At 36.8% G+C, this 22,489-nt stretch overlaps 1 protein-coding gene across 3 annotated transcripts in view; it reads right to left on the bottom strand.

Moving 5' to 3' along the window:
• The window catches only part of LOC134744083 (uncharacterized), a 175,189-nt gene that overhangs the window by 114,860 nt on the left and 37,840 nt on the right, over window positions 1–22,489 (bottom strand). For 2 of the 3 annotated variants that reach the window (XM_063677755.1, XM_063677756.1), the window contains exons 2-3: window positions 21,671–21,858; window positions 20,987–21,124 (exon numbers count right to left, since the gene is read on the bottom strand). In XM_063677755.1, coding sequence (XP_063533825.1) covers window positions 20,987–21,124; window positions 21,671–21,816 — 284 coding nt within the window. In that variant the 5' untranslated portion in view covers window positions 21,817–21,858. Of the gene's footprint in view, window positions 1–7,228; window positions 7,380–20,986; window positions 21,125–21,670; window positions 21,859–22,489 lie in introns of those variants that run through there. The other variant, XM_063677757.1, reaches the window with a different exon arrangement.

Genomic DNA, 22,489 nt, shown 5'->3' with positions numbered 1-22,489 from the left:
CCCTCACTAGCTCGGAAAGCCGTCTTTTATCCTTTAAAACAAGCGGGAAAAACGCATTTTATCCACTAGTGGGGAAAGTAATTTGAAAGTAGCTTGACAGATAACAAAACGTAAAACGCTCATAATAATGGTTCGTTCGATATTAATTATCATTAAATAAATGGTTTGAGAATCTAATAAAAAATACCAGATTTAGCTTTATTTAATGATTTTAAGTCATAAACTTTAAAATTCCATAATAAACGTTTGTTTTTTAATAATTATGTTATATAATTCTAAACGCACAAGTTAAGTCGATGCAATTTCAAAACGCATTATTGACATTTCATACGTCAGAAATGTCAACATTGTCAACAAAATTTTTACTTAAAAACATCTCACGTTAAAGTATAGAATTTCCAGAGTTTTTTGTTATAATATCGTAAAAAAATGAGTGATTCCAGTGATGAAGATGATCTAACGCCTGTGGATGTTGCACTTTCCTCGCTATAGTGAGGGGAAAAGTTTTGTGTTACACACGGGTGCAAATGTATTTTACTTCTCGTGTGTTAAAACACTCGCTACGCTCAGGATTCTATTTTAGAACCACTCGCTTCGCTCGTGGTTCACCTATAGAATCCTTTCGCTTGCTCTTGTTTCAATTCTACACTCGCGGGTAAAATACAACTTTGCACCCTTGTATAACAAATAACTATTTCATCACACTCGCTCAGTAAATATAGAATTGCACGCAGGCTTAGCGGGAACTATACAAAAAGCGTTTTCCCTAGGGAGTTATGAAGTTTCTAGTATTATAATTAACAGTTTTTTGTCTTTATACTTCATTTTTGTATCGCAAGTGTGATGAAAAACATTGTGTGTAACTTGGTGTGTAATAATATTGTAAACGAGGCTTGCCGGAGCGATTTAACTATACTCTCGTTTACAATATTTAACTTACGCCCCATGTTGCACAATGTAACCTACTATTGCCTGTTGATTAAAATTTACTAGAAAAGAAACTATGCTATTAATTTCGCTCTCTTTTGCGTTCTCAGTGACAGTAATGCCTGATTGATGGAGAGTTTGCATGCTGTACTGATTTCACAACTCTTAATTAACGTGGAGTATCTATTGTTATCTGTTTACTTATCAACACTAACCCACTGTTCGGTTTATATTATACTTTTCCTCTTCGCGTCGTGTAACTCATGGCTGAGGGTCGTTAAAATCCCGTGGAATCAGCTTCTTTGGCGGTGTCCCTATCTGTGCCTGTTTTTGGCATTGTGAAGGCGACGTGCAGTAGGGTGTCAAGGGTAGAACGGACTTGATCTGCCCACCTTGTTGGGCTACGGCCTCTAAGTCGTTTGCCATCACCCTTGCCAGTTCAAGATTGTGACCTTCTTTCCGGGCTATGTGACCGTAAAACTCCAGTATCGTGCGTAGACAGATGATTGAGAGTCTGGTTTTGGTGTTGAGTTCGCGTAAGATCGACCTATTTGTGCGACAAGCAGTCCAAGGTATCTGCAGCATCTTCCTCCAGCACCACATCTCGAAAGCATCTATACGTTTTCGGTCCGCCTTGTATTTTTTTATATCTTTTGTATTCTGTATCTTATGAACCTTTACCATGCACTAAGTTTATTCCTTATTTCTTTCGTCTCCGTGGTATGTCCGAAGTTCCTTCCACACTAGAAAAAAGTACGGTCCTGTCCATGTCGTGTTCCGAAATGAACCCTAAACCATTTTTTTTAATACTACAATACAATAAAGATAATATTGAAAATCACGTCTACACACCTCTAGTTGTCCTGCAAAGTATTGAAAGGTATTTCTCTTTAATTTTATAGACGAGCGAAGGTATTCTTTTTACTTTAATTAATTGTTTAACCATGAATGTTCATATTTTACTTTTGATATCAGACATTAGTCCCACATTTACAGTTTATTTTACAAAAATCACAAATAACTACACATATAAAATTACGCAAAATCGCAGGTCAAGAAGAGCAATTAAATATTTCACAAAAGTACGCAACCGTCAATACCATGAAATTGTGCTTCAATTAAATTTTAACACGGTTTAGTTTGATTGTGTCCCCATTCAGAATAGTTGCAGTATACTAATTGTTTGAATTTTAATTATAGAACTAAATCAGATGGTAAATAAGTTTACAACATACTACTTTTGACGCTCGCTTGACGCTGGTGACGCCGATGACCAATCTGTGGGTTCATCAAACCGAATGGTACAACATTAAACTCATACATAATAATATGATCTTATTTTAATGAGGCTGGTATTACTGGACGAGATATCGGCTTACGCACGAAAGTTATATCTCGATGATGCTTTCACATTTCTTTGAACATGAATATTCTCGTTAATTTTATAGCATGATAAACTAAGGCAATCAGATTTCTTGTTAACTTTAAGCTCGTGCTTAATGAAATCTAAGTCTTACCCTAACCGGTTTAGATCATGGCGATTGGATATATGAACGAAGATTTTACGCATAGTACAGGTTAGCAAAAGTATCTGTTTTAGTCTAATTGTTCTACAAAAACCGGCCAGGTGCGAGTCGGACTCGCCCACCGAAGGTTCCGTACAAATTTCTTGATTTTTTTTCACAAATTTACAGTTTTCAGATTTTTCCCTGTATTTTTAGTGTAAGATGATAAGTGTTTTAAAATAAACCTAGTGCATACCATGGTATCAATCAAGGAGAAGGCTCAGGACCTGCACGTATGGATAATACGACTGCATCGACAAAAGTCTAGCTTTCGTGTAATATGATGATGACCGGAAATAAGTAAGAAAGTGGAAGTTAAGGATGAATCACGTTAGACCGGGCCGTGTCCGGGACGGAGCTTCCGGCGCTTCGTTTTCTATGAAAAGCATCACGTGATCACCTGTCATGTCATAGAAAAGTAAGCGCCGGAAGCTCCGGCCCGGACACGGCCCGGTCTAACGTGAGTCATCCTTTATTCATCAGTTCTCAGGAGACTAATAAAGCCTATTTTAAAAGAAAATGTGCGGCGAAACCTGCCGAACCCAAAACCAAAACTTCGGTCGGGCACAGAATACTCGTCAAAATGTAAACCCAGTCTGCACTGCGAGTAGATAAAAAAGTGACCTATAGAAAAATCTATAATATTATGTCTCCGTACTCTTTCTGCCGGTCTAAAAGCAATTTCATCAAGCAAAAACTTGTTATTCTATTTTTAAACTCCCTACAGGCTGGATAATATGGCGATGAATAGTTATTACACGTATGACTGATGCATCATAATAACATTAATATCATATACATACCTATAACTACACTCCGCAAGCATCTTCTGTCAGAAGAATTTAAATAATGTTCTCCATCTTGTATGTACTAATATGTATTAGTTTATCTTTTGTATATCATATAAGTATTAGTATTTAATCATAATTTTGTTAGTTTACGTTATTATATTTATATATATATACATAATATTTGATTTTTTTTTTGGTTCTATTTCTCGTTATAATTTATGAATCTATCCTGCACCAACATTTATGTCTCTGTTTGACATAATGGTTGACTGGTAGAGAATGCCTTTTGGCATTAAGTCCGCCATTTGTACATGTTTCTTTGCTTGTGCAATAAAGTTTAAAAAAATATATATATATATATATAACTACATAGGAGTAGTGACGAACGTACATATACGCGTTTTAATGGGTATGCAAGATGTATTACTTTTACAGATACATTACAAGTAACTTTGGAAGTAAAAATATTTCAGCATAGCCTACTTAGTCTAATCAGTCTGATAACTTCGCACAATATGGCTAAATGTTTGAAAAAACAAAAGTCTATATAAATAGGCGTGGTAAGCTTATTATCACTACATTTTATATTCTTACGCCGCGTATGTCTGTCTGTATGTTCGCGATAAACTAAAAAAAAGCTACTGAACGGATTTTCATGGGGCTTTCACCTATAAAAGTGATTCTTGAGGAAGGGTAGGTATAGGTATAATTTGTCAAGGTTTTGTGTAGATTGGTCTACCCGCGCTAAGCCGGGGCGGGTCGCTAAATATTTTTAATCCTATATTTACTTTATCGTGCTATTGTTAAAATGTTTAATTCGGTAGCCATAAAACAATATACAAGGTGCCCACGAGGAACCCGAGAGATTTTAAGTATGGCATATTTGAGTTCAAAAGAAGAAAAAAATGTTATACGAGCCAATTTCACCAAAAAAATTTTTTTGTTTTTTTTTTTATAAAATGTAAATGCTATTTGTAAAACTATCACTTATATAGAATTTTAACTATTTTTTTTGTAAAACCTAGTTTTTGCAATGTGTTACTTGTCACTTTTTTACATCTATCAATATGTATATTTGGACAACATCGCCATCAAAAAGGCGTTTTTCACTAAGTAACATGTTTTTTTAGTTTTAACTGAAACTAGGCGAATTCCAGAAAAGTTTATAAGACAGTTTAGTCTTTAAAAATTATCAGGAATATACTGCTAAAATCTTTCGGGTTCCTCGTGGGCACGTTGTATATTATGTTCTTAGTATAAACAAAGAGGATATATTAAGATAGAGCGGTACTCTCATAGTAAATTTTGTAACCACTGTAAATTCACTTCCATCTATCGACATACTTTAAAACTAAAAATGAAGATTTATAAAAATACGTTAAAATTTATTTAAATATGGAAAAATGATTTTTTATTTGCATTAATTATTTTTATATGATTTTGACCAATGTTCTTTCACTGATATGCGTTAAAATTATAAATAACAAACGAAACCGTCAACGCCCTCTATACGAGAATAGGCAAAAACTAGTGGCGCCATCTGATCGAGAATCAAATTTTCGTGATTTTCGAGGCACGTTTTTCCTTAGACTGTATCCATCTATGTATAAAGATCCGTTCACAGACCGCAGAACCTTAGGTAGCGTTATATAAAATTATGTCACCTTACAATAATTACCAACAGATGCTTCATACGTACGTATTAAACATTTTACGTGCCTTAGCATATCCATTATAAATAATTGTACAACCGACAATAGCCATTACTGCTCATTGTGTTAAAAAGAAAACTATTTCTATCACGCCACGACAAAAAGTATAAAAAATAATGGCGGTCGTCACCCGCTGTCAAGTCGGGTCGTTGAGGTCTCTGACTGTAAAAAATTGGCTGAAAAACGGTAATATTTGGTCCAGTAAAAAGCTATAAAAACTGAACAAGTAATCTAGTCTTCGCAAGAGTCCTAGTACCTTAAAACCGGCAAAGTGCGAGTCGGACTTGCGCACCACGGGGTTCCGTACCATTACGCAAAAAACGGCAAAAAAATCACGTTTGTTGTATGGGTCCCACTTAAATATTTATTTTATTCTGTTTTTAGTTTTTGTTACAGCGGTAACAGAAATATATCATCTGTGAAAATTTCAACTGTTTAGCTATCACGGTTCAGGAGATTCAGCCTGGTGACAGACAGACGGACAGACAGACAGACAGACGGACATTGGAGTCTTAGTAATAGGGTCCCGTTTTTACCCTTCGGGTACGGAACCCTAAAAGTTATTAGTACCAGTATCCATTGTTATGATCAATCTATTAAATTTAAATGTCAAGATTTATTTATTATTCATTTTAACATAATTTTAATTTTATAATTTTATTTTAATTCTTATTATAATTGCAACTGTTATCTTATTGTGTTATGCTTATTATGTATATGGACCAATGTTGTCTGCAATAAATGATAAATAAATAAATAAAAAGTGTAGCTACCTGTACAGTCAGCATCAATAGTGGCGGATGAAACCCCGGAATACTTTTCCAAATAGGTATATTTATCTTTACAGTTCGTGTTCAAAAGCATCTGTCACAGTCTAATTATTATACATATGTACATGTAGAGACATAATAATATCTCTTTATGTAAAGTTATTATAGAATGGTAGATTCTTTTGACGCGTAGTCCGATCTACTTTTGATGCTGATTGTACTTCACCTAGCTGACATGCTTACTTACTTAAGTCGGTTCCCTGAGCCAGAAGGCGAAAAATCTCCTTATATGATCATGTTTTTCTAAGAGGCGTTGATATTCGTAGACGTGGAAAAAATATATGTAGTTCTTGACTATATTATCTTTAACAACATAGCTTCCGATACACGAATTATGACACTTCGCTAGATACAATTAATTCCCAAAGTAACCTCTAACTCGGACTTTTAATCTTACTTTACTCGGTTATTTATTATGTGATACTATAAACAAAAAAAGAAGAAAAAACAATCTTAACATAAATAGTAATTTCATAGCTTTAGAATTTCAATATTGTAAGGTAACGTTTTTAAAATAAATAAAAACCGACAAAATTCGATTAAAATTGACACTTGGCGCGTATGTTCTTTCCCGTTCTTTCTTGCGAAATGTGACAAAGACAGCGGCAAACCGATGGAACGGCCTTAATGAAATTAAGAGTCCCCGGCAAGCTCGGCCGAATTTCACCTTCCCATAAAACGGAGTTTCGTTCTCATTTTAAAACTACATGGATTGTTATGAAACTTTGCACATACAATGATAATAGGTAGGTATATTTAGTTCTGTAATAAGTTTATATAGCTCTAGTATAGGTATAAAACAAACGAGATAGAGCAAAAACAAGTTTTGTATGACAAAAAGTTAATTAGCTGTATTTTTTAACAATGGTATCTGAAGCTACATAAACTAATTACAGACCTAGATATACCTTATCCTATTGTAAGAAGTTAAAATGTTTCAAAAGGTTTTTTTTTACTTTTTTTCTTGTGTCATCAATTATTGTATTGTTATACTGCATGTATTTTGTTTCATAATCGCAGTAGATTTGATGTTTATGTCTTATTAATATTCTAGAGAAACAATAAAATAACAGCTAGATAAAAAAATATTAAACACGTTGCTGTATAACTATGAATTTTATTATTTGTTGTAATGGCAGAACTGTCAAAAAATATTAATGTTTTTCTCTGTAAAAATAATTAGTTACTATTTTCCTATCTATTCTTAGGTTTATGGGGCCTGGTGACAGACAGACACCCGTACCCGTTGTATAAGGAACCCTAAAAAAATACCTTATTGTCACCTGTCAACTATTACTTATTACAATTTAAGTAGTGACAGCAACAAAAACAAAGTTTATTCATTAATAGTAAATAAGAAACGCCAGTAATCTAATTTAAAAACATAATAAAAATCAACTCACCTTTATACACTATTTCAATCCCCCATCCACACATACACAAACACAGTCCCAAATCACACGCACATTTTCAAAACTTCAATAACTGTCAAAAACTCCAGGAAATTCAAAATGTTCGGATTCAATATGGCGCCGCGTGCGCGCGCATCGGACGCCGGTGCCGGACTAGTGAACTTGGGGTTTCAAGTTTGCGGGCGTATACGCGTAGCTATAAGTAGCGTAGCGCTTTACTTTAATAGCTTTTCGGAGTACTATTAGTTATTCTGTGTTTTCGGTATTTAGTCACAGAATAACTAGTTGATGCAGTATTCAGTATTCATTTATTTCTTTTTTCTTTACAAATTTTACAAATTTCGTATGATATCACATGGACCCTGAATAGGGTGTAGCAACAGATAATTTAATTAAGTTACAGTTACTTAACATAATATATCTAGTCGCTTTTATAAACTTATAACTACGTATATAAACAAATTAATTAATATACAATAATTATAATATATATGTATTGCGAGCAATTTACGGTTTATTATATGCCTACTGAATTCATACATGTGCTAATTCGGGGCACGTTCTAGGGCTAGGGATTTGATGTCGATAAATAAAATGTCGAAATGTCGATAGGTATATATTTATACATTATGTGCTCACATAAAAAATCCTCGATTATTAAAAAGAGGTACGATATAGAGCCTAAATAATAAAAATATACAGAATAATTTCAATCAAAATAATTACTATGAAATCAATATGGGTTGTTTGAGCTTAAATCATTTTTAGGGTTCCGTACCCAGAAGGTAAAAACGGGACCCTATTACTAAAGCTCCGCTGTCCGTCTGTCTGTCACCAGGCTGTATCTCATGAACCGTGATAGCTAGACAGTTGAAATTTTTACAGATGATGTATTTCTATTGACGCTATAACAACAAATACTAAAAACAGAATAAAAAATATTTAAGTGGGGCTCCCATACAACAAACGTAGATTTTTTGCCGTGTTTTGCGTAATGGTACGGAACCCTTCGTGCACGAATCCGACTCACGCTTGGCCGGTTTTTATTTATTTATTTCAACACAAGAAAACATATAACTAATAATATTAATATACAAGATAACAAATCATAGAAAAATAAGTACGGAACTTAAAGTTTGAACTATTGCTGGTATTAGCCATAACTCAATACCGGCAATAAGTACCATTTTGATTGAAGATGACACAAATCTTAATGGTAGGTCGATAATTTTTAAATATTATATTTACCAAGTTAATCTATATTTTCTTTTAAACCTCGGCCCTATTTACATGAAAAACTACACTATCAAGATAATGAATAGTTTCCTGGCATATGTTAAGAAAGCTGTTATACTTAATTGCACTTATCCCGGATAGGGAAAGTTCCTTTCGAGCGAAGCATCGGAAGCCGAGCGGTTGGGCGTGTGACTAAAACCATAGGTTTTGAGTTCGAAAAATTTTTTTTATTTTTATTAGCCTACTTTGCTGGGCCAAGGCCTCCCCTCGTTTTCTCCACTCGACCCTGTCATCGGCATTTTCCCACCATTTGGGGTAGAAAGCGTCCAAGTCGTCCCGCCATCTCCTTTTTGGTCTGCCTGAACCCCGGCCTGCACCGTCTATGGTGCATGCACCCGGAAAGGTGGGCCAAAATTTAAATAATACAAAACATAAAATAATAGAAACAATTTTTTAAGTTAAAGGAAAAAAAATCACCGCTTCGGTCAATGCTTCGAACTTGCGGCCCTTTGGAACGTTCTTAAGCAGTCCCATCAACAAAATAATGTGCAAGTTGGAAAAGTTCTTGAAAATTTCCTGGAAAATTTCACAAGCTATAACGAAAGTTGCTATTTTCAAATACGAAACTTCTTTCCCCATACAAAAAAGTGAAAAGTTTCTGAAAAAAATACTTAAAGGTTAGTCTAACCGAGTGAGCTCTGTGAGAGTTAAAATAAAAACCTCTATGTAGGTACCTAAACCTCCACATCGAATTTAGTGTCTGCGCTTAGGTTACCGATACCCCAGCTCGTTTAGGATGCGAGCTAAAGCACAGAATAACTAATAGTACTACAAAGCACAGAATAACTAATAGTACTTTAAAACTCCCGTGAGACTCAAACATATTAGATTATTTTAAACCGGGTCACTCACGTATTATTAAGTCGAATAGCTCGACATGTTTCGGTCCAATTTACGAGGACCATCTTCACGGAGACACGACACGTCTTCACTGGTCGAGGGCGCGGCCCTCGGAGGGAGGGAGCCTCGTAAATTGGACCGAAACATGTCGAGCTATTCGACTTAATAATACGTGAGTGACCCGGTTTAAAATAATCTAATATAACTAATAGTACTACGCTAAAGTTACCCGAGGTGTTGAGGAAGGAAAGTTTTTCATATGTGACATTGATGGAAATTGTGTCTATTGATCGAATTGACAACTTCGATTCTTGGTAGTAGTGACAATGCATCGTTTGTGTATTGTTACATTGTGTTTGTTTATATTTCCGAGTGAATGAAGATGTTTACTCTATTTTCATGCATATATATGTTGTTGGCGGTTCTGAGTACCTACTGTTTGTAATTTAATATCATAATAATAAAGATAGACAAAAAAAATATTAACATTTAACCCTACATACAATTTTACCCTCTATACAATTTATCAAATTCGTAACATGTACGCCATCTATGCGCTAAAACTAGTACCACTGCGATATTCAGCTGACGTACTATGAAGCGAACTCGAGGAAGCAAAGTGAAAGGTACTAAGCATTTCATCCGCACATTAGTTCAGTCGGATGACGCTAGGTGGCGTTGTAATAAATAATTAAATAGTGCAGCTAAAGTGAGGAAAGTCACGGAAAACTTTTTATAATCAATTTTCTACCAAAAACATGAGGTTTAAATATCGCTAGGTCATATCAAGGTCACACAGGTAAAAATATAACATGAAGTTTATTGTCAGAGCACAACATTTTATTTTCTGACTTAAAACGAGTCAAATAAGCCGAGCCACATCTTGAAAATGACTGACCTGTCACGACATATTAAACATATTAGTAACGGGCATAGAGTAACTTATACTAGAGCGGTACTGTCATAGTAAATTTTGTAACCCCAGTAAATTCACTGCCATCTGTCGACACACTTTAAAACTAAAATTGAAGATTTGTAAAAATACGATAAATGTATTTAAATATAGATAAATGATTTTTTTTATTTGCATTAATTATTTTGATGATTTCACACTGATATGCGTTAAAATTGGTTAATAACAAACGAAACCGTCAACGCCATCTATACGGCTGTAGGCCAAAACTAGTGGCGCCCTCTGAACGAGAATCAAATTTTCTTGATTTTCCAGGCACGTTTTTTCCTTAGACTGTATCCATCTATTACGGAGTTATATCTATCTTTGGTAACAGGTCACTCACGTAAAATAATTATGTCAATATGTATGTTAATGTTTAATATGTCTGTGTCTCACGGAAGTTTTGTTATTAAAATTGACCTGTCACGAGTTGAAAGTTTTCTTAATAACATAATTTAATCTTCTGGGCCACTTGTACCATCCAGGGTTAGCCACTTACTCGGAGATAACCGTTAACACAGGGTTAAATTGTACCGGTAACTCCGGGTTTCACCGGTTAACCCCGAGTTAGTGGCTTAAATATCCTGGATGGCGCAAGTGGCCCTTAAAAAAGCGGCCAGTAGGTATTAGTATTACTTGGTATTACCATACCATTTAAGTTGTCATGGGACCTCGTTAATCCGGACGGGCAAGAACCGGCCGTTAACGGATAACAGAGATTTTCGATTTTTACACGCGTAATTATAAGCGAAGAAGCGCTGGTGGCCTAGCGGTAAGAGCGTGTGACTTGCAATCCGAAGGTCGCAGGTTCAAACCCTGGCTCGTACCAATGAGTTTTTCGGAACTTGTGTACGAAATATCATTTGATATTTACCAGTCGCTTTTCGGTGAAGGAAAACATCGTGAGGAAACCGGACTAAACCCAACAAGGCCTAGTTTTCCCCTCTGGGTTGGAAGGTCAGATGGCAGTCGCTTTCGTAAAAACTAGTGCCTACGCCAATTCTTGGGATTAGTTGCCAAGCGGACCCCAGGCTCCCATGAGCCGTGGCAAAATGCCGGGACAACGCGAGGAAGATGATGACACGCGTAATTATAATATTCGCGATAGCACAACGTGAGTTGTTGATTTCATACAAAACTTTGAATTTCTTCACTTGCCTAACATTGGGAAAAATAAGAAATTACAGATTTATCCTGTTTTGTACAAAGAAAATATTTCAAATAAGACTTTGATGTAGGTAAGTACATCGCAAATCGTCATTTTTCACACATTAAAAACGCTTTTTGCTGAGAAAAAATTGCAGTTTTATGCTTATCTAGGCATCTGTCCGACCAAATTTTTTTCACCGCAGTGTTTTCTCTCAGTTTAAGAAATATTGCGCGAGAAAAAAGACAATCGCTTGTCGCTTTCTTATCATCGATCGGACAGGTGTTCTAAACGAAGTAAACTAAATTTAAATCGCTTACCTATACTTTTACCTAAAGGGGCCCACTGACTATCAGTCCGCCGGACAATATCGGCCTGTCAGTTGTAGGGAACTGTCAAATTTTTGTTCTAACTGACAGGCCGATATCGTCCGGCGGACTGATAGTCAGTGGGCCCCTTAAGTTTCAAGCACGTTACCTCAACTCTCAAATACTTTAGGAAGTAAGCATGGAATTTAGCAAAGTTGATACAACTCCTGAAACTTTAGAAGTAATCATATATCACTGATATAGTGGTTAAGGTAATAGACAAGAAAACTATGAAGACTTATACTTAAATCTATACAAAAGTTCCATTTATTTATGTGGTTATATCACAAATATTTTTTTAATACAGTTGCTCAAAAAGTGCTACTTTTCGTGGCTGTTTAGCGTGGGGAAAGTTGGTTTTCGCGAACTAGTGCTTTTAACTTTTCCAATTTTTTTAAATTTTTACTTGTTCCAATTCATGACTACTTATTGATGAGTGTTTACCATCAGGCGGGCCGTATGCTTGTTTGCCACCGTCGTGGTATAAAAAAATGTATTAATATTTACAATTGTTTCTGTCTTATAGAATGCATTTGAAAAAAAACTTTAATTGAAGTGGGTTCAATAATAATAACAAAATCTATTCTAGTCGAATAAAAGCTAGAAAAACACATCTTCATAATGTCAATGTCAATGATGTCACAGAATTAATAATATAAAAGTTTCGAATTCCATTCCTTACTTGTTGCTTTTTTTATTTTTTCGCAACTGTATTAAAAAACGTCGTTCGATACACGTGCGGAAATGTCATTCTTCACTCGTCCCGACTCGTCTCGTCGTCGTGTCGTGATATCTCGGTACTCATGAAGTAATGACATACTTTCCGCACTAGCATCGAAATGTACTATTTCGGTTATGGATATTTTCTATGTATGAGTAGGTATATATACATATAAATGTATCGTCTAGTGTACATCACAAGCCTTATTGAGCTTACTGTGGGACTATATAGGTCGATCTGTGTAAAATGTCCTATAATATTTATTGCATCATCATCATCTTCCTCGCGTTGTCCCGGCATTTTGCCACGGCTCATGAGAGCCTGGGGTCCGCTTGGCAACTAATCCCAGGAATTGACGTGGGCATTAGTTTTTATGAAAGCGACTGCCACCTGGCCTTCCAACCCAGGGGAAAACTAGGCCTTATTGGGATTAGTCCGGTTTCCTCACGATGTTTTCCTTCACCGAAAAGCGACTGGTAAATATCAAATGATATTTCGTACATAAGTGTCGAAAAACTCATTGGTACGAGCCGGGGTTGCAAGTCGCACGCTCTTACCGCTAGGCCACCAGCGCTTTGTCCTATAAGATTTATTTATTTACATTAAGTTACATTTAAGTATTAATTGCAAGGCGGACCCCAGGCTCCCATGAGCCGTGGCAAAGTGCCGAGACAACGCGAGGAAGATGATGATGATATATTTATAAAAAATATCAATGAGGATATAATTAGATAGAGCGGTACTGTCATAGTAAATTTTGTAACCGCTGTAAATTCACTGCCATCTATCGACATACTTTAAAACTAAAAATGAAGATTTAAAAAAATACGTTAAAATGTATTTAAATATGAATAAATTATTTTTTTATTTGCATTAATTATTTTTATATGATTTTGACCCATGTTCTTTCACTGGTATGCGTTAAAATTATAAATAACAAACGAAACAGTCAACGCCCTCTATACGAGTGTAGGCCAAAACTAGTGGCGCCATCTGATCGAGAATCAAATTTTCGTGATTTTCGAGGCACGTTTTTTCCTTAGACTGTATCCATCTATTACGGAGTTATATCTATCATTGAAAATATCAATATCTAAATACGACTCCCGTCTGCTAAATTATCTTGTCTCTGCAATACAAACGACGGCATAGCGCCAAGAACTAAAGTTTCAGTTTCAACATTGGCGTAGTTCGCGAGAAGGTATTTTTATTGGAAACTTAGTTTTGCTAGTCTTTGTATAACTTACTTGGGTACTTAGTCGTAGTATAATATTAATTGTCTTCGGTTACCGCGATAGTTACTTCGGTACATAGTATAGAACAACGCCGTTTCCCGCTGTCTGTATGTCTGTCCCTATGTATGCTTAGATCTTTCAAACTACGCGACGGATTTTGATGCGGTTTTTTTTTAATAGATAGAGTGATTCAAGAGGAAGGTTTATATGTATAATTTGTAAAGGTTTTGTGTAAATTAGTTGAACTACTCGTATAAAACTATGGACCATGAACCATGAACCACTAATGCTGTAAACGGTTCGAAATGTCTGGATATATTTTCGGTGTACGCGATATATTATAATCCGTTTCCATAGTTATACATCGTCATCCAACTTAGGACAGATGTTCCCAATAATTTTCATTCCGCGGCGGACTTGTAAGTTTAAAATCTCGGCGCCCTAATTAACCTAGTAGGGAGCCGGCGTTGCTAAATGTGTAGTTACTCAAGCGTCGTAGAGACCTATTGGAATCGACAGATTAGATGATAAGAAGAAAAAAAGGTTATATAAAGTTTTCTATTCCAGCGAGCAGGAAAGCGTCTACAGATTTTTTAAATTTCGGGCGGTTGGTGGAGGGTTAAAAAAACGTTGAGAGAGATCTACAATCTAAGATCTGGTCCTTTTGGTCCAAGTTAATGCTATAATTTTTCAATAACTGAATATGACACTTATTTGTACGCATTTCCTTAATCTGACGACCACATTTTGACGCCCGATTTTCACATTAAAACCAACTGCTCAACATAGACGGCTAAAATTGGTAAAGGAAGACTCCACGGGGTAGCAAGATATCACTCATATCTTAATCTGACGCGCTCGAGTAACTACAAAAATCCCCTCTTGGGCTCCCCGACCATAGTTAGCATATTCGAAATAAATAGGTACACGGTGAGGAGGATTGCCTCATGGCGCCCCTCTTTACTGTTTACGGCGCAGCAGGGCGCCGCGGCGGCGCACAGTTTGGGAGGGAACCCCTGACTTAGGAAGTAAAAGAATTATCTCATACGTTACTAACTGCAAGTGTTAGATAAACATGTCCATGGCAGGGTGCCAAATGCCGAAGTTGAAGTTCGGTCGAACTATAGTAAAAACATAAATAATATCTCGTAGAGAAATGTATCTAATGATGACACAGACCACAACCACTAGAACACTACACTACATCTTATAAGACGACTCGCTGTCACCGCAAATAAGCGCTCTCTCACAAAATAACTAATAAAATTCTCAATTTTTAAATAGTCCGTTTTTTGAATTTCGAGCGCTCGATTTCGTCACTCGAAATCTGTGGAAAACGGCGAATTGATATTTTTTTAATACGAGCAATAGAATTTGGGAGTCTAGTGGTATTGACCACTCGCTTTTAATTCTCTTAGTAGAATTTAAATGCCTAATAGTATTTAGTGAAGATATATTGAAGGGAGCCACACGAAATCGAGCGCTCGAAATTCAAAAATCGATTCAGTCAAAAGAGGCTAATTTATTATAATAATAATTTAAATTACAATTATGTGACACATTGTAATAATAATTTATAAACCTTTTCGCCGCCACGTCAATGAAGTTAATTTTAAGTACCTATCATCGCCATGTCAAAAATTGCACTTAAACAACCCGTATAACATATCAAGTCGTGTTTGGGGCACAAAATGTAGGTACTGACTTTATATCAAGTCAAGTAATCTGATACCGCTCTGACTGCAAGTGTTACATAAACACGTCCACGGCAGCGTGCCAAATGCCGAAGTTGGAGTGCAGTTAGTGAAACTATGGTAAAAACATAAATAATATCCCTGTGAGACATAGTCACTACAATTTATATTTAAGACGAGTTTCTTGTTTAGGTTTAGTTAAGTTCTTATCTTATTATCATCTTATTTGTTACCCCAACGACATTTTGGTTCTTTTTCTAAATGTAAGCACGACTTGTAAGTCCCAGCGCGAGCTACGCGCTACGAGCGCAGCCGATAACACGGGAAAAAACCGTACCTAATATGTAGCGAAAAGCGCCTACAGACAGAGAACCCGCGTAGCGGATCACTATGGCAAGTGGCAATGAATGTGCTACGTCTCTCATCCGCCCACACAGTCCTACCGCTCTAATTGCCCTAGGTGCAATAGAGCCCAAGTCAGGTTCAAAAAAAAATGTGCTACGTGTGGTAACTTGGTAAGGTACCTAAGATAGACGTATGGAGTAAACAAGTATGAAGTTTTGACAATGTATTCTGATCGATAAATTACTCTTCAACTCTAGTCTATTAACATTTCTTCTATGCAGAAAGTGCGGACTTCAACGAGTTAACTGACTGACTGGGACCTGGGACAGATCCACAATAAATTGTATTTATTTCTAGTTCTGGGCTTGTTAAGATAAAAAATCATAATTAACAAATATGTAAATTAATTTAAAACAAGCAGAAACGTCTGCGAACGATGGCTATTCAGCTTAGAATTAATTTAAAAGTGGAAAAAATACTGCCTTGGTTGAGATTTGAACTCACGGCCTCTGGATTTACCAAGGCAGTAATTTTTTTTCACTTTTAAATGTATTCTAAGCAATAACAAATATGTGTTGCTTCTAGACTCAAAATTCGGGAACTCTATTGAATTGACATGTACCTAAGAACATAATACACTGTTGCTTTTAGACTCAAAATTCTAGACAGCCATTGAAATGACAGACTTGTGAACACGCCACGACGCCACGACCACTAAACGCCAACGACATCCTTTTACGTGCTGTTCAGCGCCGGTTGCAACGATTTTAATTGTTTTTGTCGTTGTCGGGGCAGCTCCACTGTGTCAGCGGTGAACAGCGCTATAATACGGGTCAAACATATTTTAGAAAAAGGTCTCTTCTGTGGACAAAACAACTAAACAACGACCTAGGTGCCGATTTTTGAATTTCGACATCTTGATTTCGTGTATTTCGTTCAATAATATCTCCACTACTAGGTATTTAAATTATATTACTAATAGAATTGAAAACCAATGGTCAATACCACTAGATGCCCCATTCCCAATTTCTATAGCTTCATTTTTCGAAAATATCAATTCGCCGTTTTCTACAGATTTCGAGTGACGAAATCGAGCGCTCGAAATTCAAAAATCGGACCCCTGGTCGTAAACATTCGGTGCGGCTATTTTTAGTTATTAGTTATTTTGTGAGAGAGTGCTTATTCGCGGTGACAGCTATAAGTCGTCTTATAAGATGTAGTGTAGTGTAGATTAGGTACTCGTATTAAATTGGGGAAAATTTTGTATCGTTGAGTAAAGGATTACTCGCGCTAAAACTTCATTTTTCTATAGAAATCATCACGTGATCATCCATCACCCACCATAGAAAACGAAGTTTTGGACGCCTCGGCCTGAACCCGTCAGTCATCCTTAACCTTTTGGACGCCAATGACGGATATATCGGCACCGCAGGTCCAACGCCAAAGACGGATTAACCGGTCAAAGACCACAGAGCAACATAGACCTACGTGCATGTGCATAAAGTTCAATTTCAGTTATGACATTTCGGTGACGTGGCATCCGAGTGACAGCTTTTGTGTTTGGCACGGCGTCGAAAAGGTTAACTCTCTTGCACTGACACCACACCCCACCCTCACTTCACTAGTACTAAGTAGATAAGTACTTGAAACTAATTGCAGGAGCTCATTAAAAGACCAAGGAGTCGCTCGAATATGCTATGCGACAATCGTATTACAAACTGCGCTGAATCCTTGCTGATTTTAATGACTTGTTATACTACTAATATTATAAATTTAAAGGTTTATCTGTTTGGATATTTGTCACAATATTTCGTTGAGGAGCAACAATATGATCTTAACGCCGAGCGATAAGAAAGCGGCGCCACTGTCGCAGCGACAGTGACGCTGCGGTCGGAAGTAAGTTTATACATTTTTATACTGCATAATAGACAGTACGCATGGCTCTGTCGCCGCGTCAGCTTTGCTCGGAAGTCTACCTTAAATGACATCATCTGCATTTTGCATCTGTTTCTGGATGATTATCTTCAAAGTTGCTCAATAGCGTAAAAAGGGTTAATGCCCGGATTTAAGATTTTGCGAACGCAATACAATCGGCAGCAATGTCGCGCCGCAATACAGCAACAGTGATGCTGCTGTAATCTGAATCCGACGGTACCTTTAGACACTGAATCTGCTGAAGGCTGTGTTAGCCAATCAGACATGGACCTGGGACGCAGCTTTAAATGCGCATGCACTTTGCGGTATTGCACCACTAACAAACTCTATAGAGAGATGAGACTTTTCAATAGTCTACCAAACGCTTGTTTTTTGATACCGTATACCTAACCACAGCAGTAAGTATAAAATATTGCGAGTAGAGCTTTAAACTTTAAACAACCTGGACAAAGGAATTAGATATACAGGGTGGAAAGAATTAATGTAAACTTTTGGTTTTTGGTTATCGACATAAAATATGCCATAAATTGGTCCTTTTCTGTTGCGCACTTGTAAAAACAATTAAAAATTACAATTAATTGTAGGATACTTCAGGCGCTAAACCAGGAGATCAGAATATGAACCAGCGACCCTGTTTTTATCTATTCGCGATGCATTCACAGTCTTTGAAAAAAATTAAAATCAATCTAAGTTCCCGTCTTTATCAAATAAAATAAAACAGTACAAGTACTATTAACGTCATAAATCTAAATAAATTACGAACTGTTATGTGACCCATCAATTTACCTAATATAACCGCACATTTTATAGAAAATGAAAATGCCGCTACAAACCTAAAGTGAGCTTGAAAGTAAACACTTTTCACTGCCAGACGCCATTAAATTGATTAAAAGCTCTAAAAGGGAATCGAACTTGCGCCAGCTTTGGCAACTGCATTTAAAAGTTTAAGTGGATCTTGTGGTTCGCGGTTTAGTTCTCTGCAGGTACGAATGTAAACAGGTTTACATTTGCTAGGGATGTGACCGTCAGATCTGTCCGGCATAAAATATTTACAATGTACAGTCACGCTCCGTGGTTGTCAGCCATTGCAGCCGTGAGCCATTGATCCCATACCCCCCTATCAATATTGCAAATGTTGCAATTCATTGAAAATCAGGATTGGCAAAAAAAATTACCGTAGGTACGGGACCCTACCTGTAGGTACGGGACCCTACCTGTAGGCGCGGGACCCTACCTTCACCATTGATGCCCAACTTCGCCCAAGTGCTTCGCTAAATGCTAAGTAAAAGTAGTTTTAAAGTAAAAAAAAAACTAAAAACCCTATCTTCGTCCCCAAGTTAATAACTTTATTTGATTAGAAAATTAAAACTTAACCCAAATCCTAAATGTTGAATTAGTTTATTACTAGACTAATTATTACGCTGTTAATTCATCTTATGCACTAAAGGCGAATTTTAGGGACTTTTATTTTTAATGAACTGCAACATGGATAGGATAACCATTCATTTGCATGTTGATAAGTAGATTTGCCAAATGTGGCTTTCTATTAACTATCTACATACATACATAATATAATTGATATTACTTAACGTAAGGTCTGAGTGGACGCTTGAGTTGGGCGTGCAGCGGGGCGGGGTGTGCGGCGTGCATGTTAAACAAATGCAAACGACTTGAGCCCGACGCCACGCTGCACGCCCCGCCGAACGGTCCGCTTCCAGCGTCCACTCAGGCCTTACACTTACTTCCCGTAACACTAGAGTTTCCGAAAAATACCCTTCACTTTCGACTGCTGAATACTGTACCATTTAACCTTACTTCGTTTTGTGAATTAATTTGAATTGATATACATTTTGAAGAGAATTTTTCACATAAAAGGCACCAAAGCGGAAGTCTAATCGTGTAACGCATTTAGCTCTATAGAAAAAGCAACTTTTCTCAATTCAATCGTATATCGACCTTTTTCAAAAAATAAATCAAGAAACGTGTTTAATTAAGCCATCAGCGCCTCAGCAATGATCCTAATAAGCTCATTGCAATATAAACCTTAACCTTTTAGTCATAAAAGCGATTGTGTGGTAGGGTAGATTTGGGCTAATTTTAAACTTTTTGCATTTATCAACCGCAGACAGGACGTTTTATGATAATTCGCAAAACCGTACCGTTAAAACACGTGTTACTTAAAACTGACACTTATGCCGTGTACTTAGAGTTCAAAATGCATGTAAAATAAATGTACCATACGATTTTATAAAAGTTGTAAATGTCTGAACAAGAATAGCTGGCCGAATTTTAGGAATTAAACCTTTAATGGCTTTTAAAAATAAAGAGGGTTATCAGTTGAGGTAATTTAGTGGAATGATTTCGAAAAAGCTTGCATTTAAAGATTTTGTCTAATGACCGTGCTTGGTAAGCTTGATGGAGGCAAGATTGCAGTGAATAGACGAGATAGAAAGATATTTAACTTAATTTTTGTATTCAGCAGCAATCTGGCTAGCAAAATTATAATTATAATCTCGTCTGAGTTGGCGAACTTTTTATTTTTTTCTTATCTTTTTATTTAATTTTATTTTGTTAGCAATTTTTCCGAGTTTACATTACGTTTCTGCCTACTTCCCTAGCTACTTCCCATACCACTCGTCTAGTATGTGGCCGAGGTATACCATTTCAACTGCATTTTGTGACGAAAACATGAAGATGCGATGTCTGTATAGCCGTTACTCTTACCTGAAACAGAAAAAAGATAGATTTAATAAAAAAAATAAGACAGAGCCCTGGTAGATGTTATGAACAAATACATTTGTAGAAGGCTTATTTCTCTGACTTACGGAATTCACTTATCCTCTAATTTGAAAAATATGACACATTAGTCGCTTAAGCTAACTCTGCACAGACCACCGGTTAAACCTGGGGTTACCATCGTTATCAGTACAATCTGGCACTGTGTTAACTCCGCCGCTTAACCCCGGGTCAGTGGGATGGAGCAAGTGGGTCGTAACTATATTTGAGTTTAGCTGCTTGCTTTCATGACACAATCCTGGGCACATTTCCAGCGCTGGCAGTGGCTGCAGCTGCAGGAGTAGCAGGATCCGAGGTCCGAGTCCGGCATATCCAAGTTTGTTGGTGAATGTACGGTGGTAAGTGTGATGGTATATATGAGCGGATTTAACCCTAATCAAGCAGAGATCTTGGAAGATTAAATCATAGTTTGCTCACCTGACACAATCCTGGGCACATTCCCGAAGCTGACAGTAGCTGCAGCTGCAGGACGAGTAGCAAGAGCCGGGGTCGGAATCCGGCATGCTAGCAGAGTCGAACCGGCGCGAGCTTGGGACGGTTTGGGAGCCGCGCCATCTGGAAACCGGAGAATGATATGGTTTAATTTTGAATAGAGATGAAATACTAAGTATGAAGGCTATAAAGTTGTGCAAACTCTTTACAGGACAGTACTTCAGAGTTTTATGTGACTAGAAGACTTGTAAGCTGAAGCTTACATGAATGAATAAAATCAACATTGAATGTTGCAATGAAAACTTCGAGAAGATAAAAACGTATCTAGTTCAACCACCAGGTTCCAAGACCTATGTATCATGTAATTACAGTAGAAAAAAACATCAAACTGGCCCCTGTCAGTCTAGTTTCAGAGGTTTATTGATAGTTATGATGCTAAATCTACTACTACTATTAAGTTACATGTGCTGTAAGCTTCGTATTATCAAGGAACTCATCAAGCGTTCTTAGCGCCGTATGTATGAGGTATCACAGCACCAGGACCCGGGAAGAATGGGCCTGCCTGTCTGGCTTGCGGTTTTTCTCGATAACTGAGGTGTGTAAACTCTTCACTCTTTCATAGAACTACTATACCACCTGTGAGTCTCACATGGAGGTTATCTAACTTACCTAGCGCTTTTAGCGTCCACATGTTCGACCATTACATTCCAAGTTCTATGTATGAGGTATAACAGGAACAGGACCCTGGAAGACTCGGCCTGCGAGTCTGCTTTGCGGGGCTTCTTGCTGGTCGCGGTGCTCAGGCCGCTGCCCATTGCTGCTGTTTGCTAGCGAGCCATTTGAGGTAGACACTGGTTCTGAAATCAGAGAATAATTGAATTAGCTACGGTGAAACGAAATTCGAAAATCGTTTTTCTTTCTATCGCTCTTGGATATTCGAATGATAGGTACCAACGAGGAAGACGAACGAAGTGGTTTGACTTTAACTTAGCCCAATATGCGGAACAGTAATAGCCGACTAGTCGGTTTTTAAATAAAACATACCTAGGTACTCGTATTATTACTGATTCGTTTATTAGAGTTATAATATAAGTATAGGTAAGTAATTAGAATTACACTAGGTAGGACAAACTCCGTTAAAAAAATATTCTTACACGCAAATCGAACTAAAACACAATTTTTAAAAGGAAAAAATATTACCCGAACACTTACCAGCATTAGTGGTAAGAATGCTGGAAATAAAAACCACTCCGCGGAAAGAGATTCTATCAGAGTGTAAGATGAAAAGGTGAACGCACACTTACAGATGTACAAGTTGCGAAAAGTTTAAAGTTGGAAGTTTTTGGAAAGTTCAGGAAAATTTCAAAGGTAATTAAGGAAACTTACATTTTAGAAACGAAAACTTTTGATCCCTAGATCAAAATTGGTACGTATGAGAAGTTTCCGAAATTTCCATTTGCTCACCATAGCCTCCCCTTTTTAGGAACG

Source organism: Cydia strobilella, chromosome 9, assembly GCF_947568885.1.
Source record: "Cydia strobilella chromosome 9, ilCydStro3.1, whole genome shotgun sequence".
NCBI lineage: Eukaryota > Metazoa > Arthropoda > Insecta > Lepidoptera > Tortricidae > Cydia > Cydia strobilella.
This window is presented reverse-complemented; position numbering and strand designations above follow the sequence as displayed.